The sequence below is a fragment of the Hippocampus guttulatus genome, chromosome 6, assembly GCF_054856545.1.
Source record: "Hippocampus guttulatus isolate MCC_2025c chromosome 6, RoL_Hgut_1.0, whole genome shotgun sequence".
Classification (NCBI taxonomy): domain Eukaryota; kingdom Metazoa; phylum Chordata; class Actinopteri; order Syngnathiformes; family Syngnathidae; genus Hippocampus; species Hippocampus guttulatus.
Genome location: NC_141266.1, coordinates 11,557,819 through 11,567,447, shown reverse-complemented (window position 1 = coordinate 11,567,447; position 9,629 = coordinate 11,557,819). Strand labels below are relative to the sequence as shown.

General features: G+C 42.9%; 1 protein-coding gene across 1 annotated transcript; it reads left to right on the top strand.

Moving 5' to 3' along the window:
- The first annotated feature begins 5,405 nt into the window (after window positions 1-5,405).
- irx1a (iroquois homeobox 1a) lies at window positions 5,406-9,359 on the top strand. Its single transcript, XM_086113522.1, has 4 exons — window positions 5,406-5,971; window positions 6,784-7,858; window positions 8,123-8,198; window positions 8,835-9,359. The coding sequence occupies exons 1-4, from the start codon at window positions 5,729-5,731 to the stop codon at window positions 8,908-8,910; spliced, it is 1,470 nt and encodes a 489-aa protein (XP_085969648.1). The 5' UTR covers window positions 5,406-5,728; the 3' UTR covers window positions 8,911-9,359.
- The last annotated feature ends 270 nt before the right edge of the window (window positions 9,360-9,629 follow it).

The window sequence follows — 9,629 nt, the reverse complement described above, 5'->3', positions numbered from 1 at the left end:
ACAGGGAGACTTGGAAAACATGCAGGACAGCGGCCCTCCAGGACCTGAATTTGAGACCTATGATTTAAACCAAGGCTGAAAACATCATTGTTTACTGCAGTATTATTGTGATACGATCCTTTATTCTCTTAAACACCATTTGCATGCTACCATGTAATTTATCTAAACTGATGCTTGGCTTTAATCATCTTTATTTTATTATTTTAGATTATTTTATCATGATTTTTACAATGTTCTGATGATATTGTGTTTCCTTTTCTGAAATTCCTTCAATGTTTTATGAAAAGCACTTTGAATTGTCTTGGACGTGTTATTTGCTTTACAAATGAACTTGCAATCTCATCAGAAACCTTCATGTCACTGCTATTCAACTGGTTGCCTAGCCCTTCACAAGCCCTGAGACGCCTGCTGCCGCTAGGGAAGAACCAATGCCACTGAGCGGATTGCACCCTGCGGGTTGCACAGGTCTTTGCAAATTTTGTGGCAACTCCGGGCAGTGCCCACTCCGACCCAAGTTAGTTTCTGGACTTGCCCCACCCACTAAGTGCCATTGACGGAACCCCACTCAAAACTGTGACACGACTGTTTCCCTTTCCCTGTTCTGGCAGCGCACAACCTGCGGCAGCCACCCATTCCTGTTCCGGTGGTGCACGACCCGCGGGTGCCATCTGTTCCTGTTCCGGCGACACACAACTTTCAGCCAAGCACTTGTTCCTAGTCCGATGGCAGATGTCCTGCGGCCGCCAGCTGTTCCTGTTCAGGTGGCACACAACCTGCAGACGCCACACCTTTCTGTTCTGGCTGCGCACAACCTGCGGCCACCACCCATTCTTGTTCTGACTGCGCACAACCTGCGGCCACCAGGCGTCCTTGTTCCAGTGGTGCACATCCTGTGGCTGCCACTGTTGTGACTGTGTTTTGGGTTGGGTCATTGATGTTGTCAGTTGTTGAGATCAAGTTTTCTTCCATGCCTTCTGAATCCAGCCTGCTCGTTGTTGTTCATGTTTTTGTGGTCTGCATTCAGCTCTGGTTGATACTTTGTATGTTTGTATGTACAAGAATACTTCTGTGTCCTGTCTGCTTTTAGGTCAAAATCCAATAAGTGTTACGGTAAAGAAATGCTAGTAAAGGAGAGAGTGAGATGGACCGCATTCCTGTGAAGATTTTCACCAAACATCGACTTTGAAAAGTCCAAAAACTGACAAATTCTAACATGCGGCAATGTCAGGATTGGAGAGCCTGGTCAACAACACAGCGGCCATCAAATATGTGGCGGGATTTTACCAATGACAGAACAACGGGGTGGATTCGAAGAGTGTCCGAACTCAAAGGAAAAAGCAGGGCCCTCACTAAATACAACACTAATTTGACTTAGGCTACAGTAAAATGATGCACAAGTAGACCACACGTACACCTGCTATTTCACTACAAGGCAACACAAACAACAACTACCATTAACAACCAAATGCATAATTAGCGGCATTTTGTAAAATAGCGTTAGGAATTTATTATTCAATGAGTTGTTTTGTGTATTTCTCCGGGAGTTGTAGTAGTAGCTGTGTTTGCGTTTTTATGTACAGTACTTGTTATATGTCATGCTGTTATTTTGTTTGCACCGTAAGGATGGTTTGTATCCTGTTTAGTGGCCAACGTGTTAATTCTTACAAATGGGCAGGATTGGATGTGTACCTGCATATTTTGCATAGACTAGTTAGGGCAGGCATGTCCATTTCCGGGCCTGGAGGGCCGCCGTCCTGCCTGTTTTCCATCTCTCTCGGCTGCAACACACCTGATTCAGATGATCGTAACAGCCATCATCCAGCTCTGAAGCAGCATTAGAACATTCCTGATTATTTGAATCAGGTGCGTGTCTCCTGGGAGAGCTGGAAAACAGGCAGGACAGCGGCCCTTGAGGACCGACTTTGGACACCCCTGAGTTAGGGCCATTGTGCAACCTTATCGACATGATATGCACACCTACACACTGACTTTCATTTGTTGTCATTTGAAATGAGTTTAGTCGTTAAGATTGCAGATATACAAAGTTCAGCGTTTTTGAAAGAGACCATTGGAAATGCTTGCATCTATATTTCTTAATGGATTCAAAGTGAAATTGCAACCTAAATATACTCTGTCTAATTTCCAAAACACAGGACTTTTATGATTATAAACAACCAATCAGATTGTTCTAATGTCACACAGTGCATGTGTGACATTAGCATGTAGGGACTTTTGCATAATATGGAGAGTTTCGCTGTGTATATTTCTTAGAGGGGGTGGGGGAGCATTTCTACTCACCAGCATTTCTCAGCATCGAAATAAATCCAGCTTCTAAGGGAATTAAAAATTCGAATTAAGAAATACTAGTTGTAGGGTTGTCATGATTTTATGAGACCCAGAATAGGTCTCTTTTATGGGCCAGGAAATTCCTAGTTTCCTTACCTAAAGGTGTGGTGCAGTTGCCTGAGTATCAAATAGCACCGGCACAGCACCGGAGCAAATGTTGCCGTGTGAACACCCCTACTGTAACACCACTGCTCCTCTGACTTGTGCACACTGCTTAATAGTTTGGTCATTGTGACTCAGATCGCGTGTTGGTTCGAACTCAGCGCAGTACTAATGAGGGGACTGACGGTTCGTGTTGTTCAATTCGTTTTCAACTAAACTCCTCTGCTCAGGGGAGGTGGGGGGGACTTTTGGTTTCGACACTTAATTTGATAATCTACGTGAAAGGCACAAAAGGGACATTCTGCAGATTCTTAACCTTTCCCCAACTTTGGCACTCCCAGAGGCAGGAAAGGAGTATCTTTCACCACAGTTATTAGTTCACAGAGACACCCTTGACCTCTGAGGTGGTAGCCAACCATCAACGGAACTGCTGTTATTGTAATACAGGTTCACTATGACTTCTACCCGGAGTGAAGTCATTCAAGTCTGGATTTTGCCTCAGATGTCATATAATGCAGCCTGAGCTCATGCATCATTAGACCAACTGAGAAAAAAAAGTATATGTGTTTGTCTGATTAATAAAAATATGACAGAAATGCATGTGGCGTACACTTTCCATTAAAAAAAAATACAAATCAATGCTAATATTTTGATGCACATCCCCTGCATGACAAACCACACAAACGACTAGCATATAATTTCTTACGAAAGAAAATGTTTTCAAATTATTTATGAGTTTCTCAACAGCCTGACAGATCTTGTTTTTGATTTCTATCTCAGCATTGGCTAAAGTAAACAACGTATGCATACAGGATGTTCTTTTGGTGGAATGTTTAAGTGAGAAGATAAAATTACAGCTGATAAGAAGTATTCCATGCTGCGTACAGTAATAGAACAATTAGGCTGACTTACACACTCGCTGGATGTGGCCATTAAGGCATAACAGCTAATGAAGAACCTCCTGTAGATTTACATGATAAAAGTATCAGATACGGGAAGCCGCAGGATTTACTGCATTGTCGCAAACTGGGCTGGAATCACATCTTTAGCGTAATAAGCGTTATTTTTTTTTTTAAAAGAGATTAATGGAGGTAATAGCTGGAGGAGTGCTTAGATCATTTGGAATGTTAAAGAAACATGATTTGGTCTGTTTTGAGGTTATTATTATTGTTATTATTAATATTATTATTGTTATCATTATTATTATTATTATCATCATCATTATTTGTAACTACAAATGGTATCATTACAAAATGTGTTTTCTAATTTTATTTTGCAATTAATCTAAACTATTATTTCTTTTTATCCCTTATAAGCAACAACCCCACCTTTCACCCACCCACCTTCAGATTTGCACACACACACACACACACACACACACACACACACACACACACACACACACACACACACACACACACGCGTGCACAGACTTTCCAGTGGGTTATCACAATCCAGCACCCCAACCCCCCTTTCTGATGTGTTACCTAGATTACCATCAGTGCCCCTCAGATATTTTTTTAACAGATCCTCGACGCTCGGCAATATCCACTCGGAGCCATCTGGTGCAGATCAGAATCTACTGACTTCTTGGGCTTCAGTCGTTAACGGTATTAAATCTAGATCTGGAATCCCCCCCCCCCCCCTCTTTTTTTTTTTTTTACTTGGGATATGGGTGCTGTAAGAATCAAATGTACTAATAAAAAACATTACTGTTGAAACATGAACACCCGCATCTTCCCCAACGCTATGGATGTGTCAGGAAAGGGCAGGAAAGGAAATAAGAGGTTAGATTTTTTTACCCCACCCCCTGTTTGCTGTAAATTGGATAAACGGTTCAAGAGGGGACAAAATAAACATGATTTTTTTTTTCCTGATGGAACTACAGTTCTAAACAATTAAATGTATCATTCATATAAACGTGACATTACGTAAAATGCCTTTGACAAATAAAACGTCCATATCAGTCGTTAAAAATATGCAGCCACATTTTTATGTGGTATAAAGCTCATTCAGAGACTTGTATAGAATTTGCAGCCTGGTGTCTCTTTGAGTTTGTCCCTGCAGCTTTTTCCTCATTCCTTTTGAAAGCAGCGAGAGAGAGAAAAAACTGAAGTGGCTTTGCTGTTACAAAGGACAACAACAATCTGCTATAAGTTCACAAAACACACACACACACAAAACACACACAGATGGAGAGAGGGAGAGAGTCGGAAGAGGAAGTGTGTGTGCGTGAGTGTGTGTGTGTGAGTGTGTGTGAATGTGTGTGTGAGATAGAGAGAGCGTGTTTGCCCGCCTGCGCGTGGGGAGGGGGGTGGCTCATTAAACCATTAAGAAATCAAAAGCGACTACAGCGGTGGTCAATTAAAACTGTTGCACAGAAATTAGTGAATAACAGAATAATATTTTAGGTGACCATGTGTAAAAAATAAAAAAAAAACGTACAAGAGTGAATTAAATTCAGATGAAGTCGTTAGTTAATCAGACTGTAAAACGTCTGGAGTTGTAAATGCGTAAGACAGAAATCATGATATCTCGGCAAAATAACAGTATTAAACTAGACATCAGGAATTAAACCAAACACCCCGTGATACGCAAATAACTAATTCCTGCAGACGACTTTGATTCCAATTTAAATGTATTCCAAATACGTTCCTTCCTCCGACGGCTTTACTTCCCCTGTTGTCGGACAGCTGTAAAATCGGGTCGACAGGTTGTCATACAACAATCAAAGCCGTCGTTGAATGGACTCTAAAGCTTGAACATTTAACATACAATAAGTCCAAACACGGCTGGAGAGAGAAAGGGTGAGGGAGAGGCGATTGAACAAGGAAAGCGAAGAGGGGAGAGAGAGGCCTCAGCCAATGTGTGCTCACTCCATATTCACATTATCCCACATTGCTCCAAACTAGGAGGAGCTTGTCGGCTCAAGTAGGGGATGCCAATCAAAGCTTCAACTTCAAATTGTATCTGAGAGATCAGCCCGGAGACCTCAGGGCCAGGCGCGTCAGTCTGTGCGCAATTGGTGATCACATCACATCCAAGCGGACTTTGAGCAAGCCAAAGAGAGGAAGCTGAGATTTAAGAGAGTCTTGTTTCCACTGCCTGCCGCCGCATGTCAGTAGTCGCTCTCACTTTGCCTTGAACACTTTCCCCTTCAACTCATCTGTTTTTCCCCCCCTTCTTCTTCTTTTTAACCTTCGCGCCCACTTTTTTTTTTTTTTTACGAACAGTTTGTGGACGTTCCGCGCAGTGCAGAGCGTCAACCCTGCGGTGGAAGATGTCTTTCCCCCAGCTAGGCTACCCGCAGTACTTAAGTGCCTCCCAGGCGGTTTACGGGAGCGAAAGGGCGGGAGTGCTCACGCCTTCATCCCGGGGAGGGAGCACCGAAATCGGAGGGAGTCCGTCAGCCACCGCCGCGGCCGTCACGTCCGTGTTGGGCATGTACGCCAACCCGTACGCGCACAACTACAGCGCTTTCTTACCTTACACCAGCGCGGATCTGGCTCTTTTCTCACAAATGGTAAGAAGTCGTGTTTCAATGTTCGTCGATCCCTCGCGTGGTAAAGATTTTTAAAAAAATGCCTCCTCAATTTTACGCAACCCAAACAATAGATAGATACATGCCAAATGATGCGTTTGCGATCTAAATTGTTTTCCCTCCCACTTTTAGTGATAGTGTTTTGAAGTATTTAAAGCGTGAACCAAAGCCAAAGGGGGGAAAAAATAAAGTGACAGCTATCCTTGTTATTGTATGAATAATAATCATAACAGCCAGTAAATAGCAGTAGATGTTAAAATATTATACAGCTCGTTTATTTTAAACGCACAATTAATTGTTCTCAAGCTCCGATGGGATTTAGGACAAAATATTATTCCGCGGTTATTTACACATGATGTGTCCATTCTCGTGAAGTAAAGGATTATTAGAATTAAATAATTTTGAAGGTAAAAAAAAAAAAAAACTGGCACGAACGAACGCACGAAAACACCTGCCAAAATGACCGAAAACATTACTTTCATTAAATGCTCGATTTGATCTTTATAAGATTAAAAAAAACTGCTAATAATTTTTGGTTTAAAAGAGTAATTTCGTAACACATTTTACTCCATGCTTTGACATACTTGAGAAAAGTTTTGAAGTAGGCCTACTCGTGGAAGTTTGTTGTGAAGAAGTTCAGAACAATAAAGGCAGCATTCTTTCATTATGGAAGTTATTCGACCTAATATTTATCTACTCATGCGATTTTAATGACATCTGACGCAGGCAAGCATGTGCTACAATTGTGCTTATTTAAAATAATATCATCATGACGCGTGTTGTTCCTCTTCAAGGGATCCCAGTACGACTTGAAGGATAGTCCTGGCGTCCACCCAGCCAGCTTTGCAGCTCACACCTCTCCTGCCTTCTACCCATATGGTCAGTTCCAGTACGGGGACCCGGCCAGACCTAAGAACGCCACACGGGAGAGTACCAGCACCCTGAAAGCCTGGCTTAATGAGCATCGAAAGAACCCTTACCCAACAAAGGGGGAGAAGATCATGTTAGCCATCATCACCAAGATGACCCTGACGCAGGTCTCTACCTGGTTCGCCAATGCCAGGAGGAGACTGAAGAAGGAGAACAAGGTGACATGGGGGAGCAGGAGCAAAGAGGACGGAGAGGATGGCAATTTGTTCGGCAGCGGGGATGAGGCAGAGAAAAATGAGGATGAGGAAGAGATTGACTTGGAGAGCATAGATATAGACAAAATAGACGATAACGACGGGGATCAGAGTAATGAGGATGATGATGATAAATCCACCGACGGGGGCACGAGGGACCACAGACGCGATGGGGACGTGGGGGGAGAACTGGACAGCTTGGAGAAAAGACGGGCCTTCACCCTGCAGGGCCACGAGGCCTTAAACAAATCAAAATGCTCCATTTCAGTCCACCCGGGCTGCAAAGACACCTCGGACGCTACCAACAACACCACAAGAGTACTTTCTCCGGACAGACCAGGTGGCTTCCCCTTGCCCTCAAACAATAAGCCCAAAATATGGTCATTAGCAGAAACCGCCACGACCCCTGACTCTTCGGCCCAGAAACCCACGTCCCCTTCTGGTCCAGTGCCCCCCTCTCACCCTCAGATTCAGGCCCACCCCGCCTTTCTCCCCAGCCATGGACTGTACACTTGCCAGATTGGAAAGTTCCACAACTGGACGAACGGGGCTTTTCTGGGTCAAAACTCTCTTCTCAATGTGAGATCCTTTCTGGGGAGCCATCATCACCACCATCAGCACCAGAACCACCACCTGGCGGCCCAGCAGCAGCAACAGCCAACGTCAGTCGTGGTGTCGCCGCTTGCAGCTGCAGCGGCCCTCACCCAAGAGAGCAAGGCCCCACTGGACAGCCCCGAGCATATAGGTGAGGAGAACATGGCAACCCGACTCCCAAAATAGGACCCGACAGCAAACTCCACACAATACACGCACGGGTCTCACATTATTTGATTATTTGAATAATGACACTGACAATATTCAAACACACGTCTTCATTATTCACACTCAGAATAAGAGGTAAAAGCGAAGGGTAATTGATGTTATTGATGCTGCTGGAGGCTGTAAATTTCCCCAGTGTGGGACAAATAAAGGATATCTTATCTTATCTTATCTTATTATTTCCTTTTAGAGCACGAAAATGTTGGACGGTGTGATTCGCCTCCAACACCAACCCTGAAGCCTTCGTTTCGACCCCTTCATGACAGGTGAGACTCGGTTTTTTTCCTCTTATTGAATGTAAGAACTGTTCGAAAAATAACACGTGCCGTTAAAAAAAAAACAACAACAACTACTAATTATTATTTTTAAAACGCGAATTAAATTGTGACAACAAAAATCGGAGCAAATTCCATTCGTTAAATAGACGGTGTTTCATTAAATGTGCGCACCAGTTTTAGATCGTTGTCCATGCACAACACGGATAATTAGTGGACAGGAATAAAAAGACGAGAGAGTAAAACAAATAAAGCACAATTTGCTTTGCGAGTGACAGGGGTCTTGACTCTCATCCCACACCCCCTTTAATTCCTCCCCCTGCGGGGATAGTGTGGCTACTTATCAAGTCACCGAGTAAAACGGGCTCTGTCTGGGCTGTGCTTTCGCTAAAGACCCCTGGGAGTCCAGGAGCCCATGGGAGCGCTCTCACAGAAGAGGAAAGAAAAAGGTTTACCTCTGTTTCAAGTATAAATAGCCCCCTTCCCCACTCATTGTGGAGAAATCGTTTTTAGATTCGTTGAAGTTGAAATCGCATTTGGCTTTTTCAGCAGGATTGGATCGCCATAACGTATTATTATTATTATTATTATTATTATTGACGTAATCTTTTTTTTGGCTTTGTGTAGATCATCCCTGCCTTCTAGCGCGAGGAGTCAACAAGACGCTCCACAACGGGTCCTCACCGCGCTCTCTTCGGCTTGAGTTTTCTTTTTTCCTTTTTTTCCCGTGTGCTTGAAAAGAAGACGACGAAAAAAAAAAAGACTTTGACACCCCCACCCCCCTCTCCAAAAAGGACAATGCGAAATTATGAAACAGCGTAGCATTCAGTCTTTGCAGCCGGCGCAGAGCAAAAGGCATCATTTGGTAATATCCTGTGGATGGAAAAATGGATGTATGAATACTTCCTCTGTTGTTGTGCAGCCTATAATTGCGCCTGTACTGTTAATCTATCTCCCAATTTTACCCAGACACACTGGGAAACTTTTGGTAGGCTTTTTACTTTGTTATTATTATTAATATAATAATATTATATCTTGTGTTTATGGTGTCCTTCTTTAATGTAAATATCACGTGTTGAAATGTGTAAATAGAAAACCTTGAAGGAATTCGTTCAAATCGTATATTTTGCCTAATAAACTAAATATTGGAATTATAAGGAAACAAAAAGTCTGTATTATTGTTATTTTGATTATAATAATAATAATTATTATTATCATAGATTATGCGACCGTGTATTATTAATTGAATATGTATTGGGTGCAGGGAGAAAAAATATTGGCAGTCTATTATCATGCTTAATTTTATTCAAGTTTTGGAGGAAAGCAGCGTGGATGCATTGAGGTGCTAATAAGTGTCCAGATGGTTGCTGGTGACAGAAAATGGACAGGAGCAGCTGGGAAGGTCATTAAGTAATAATATGG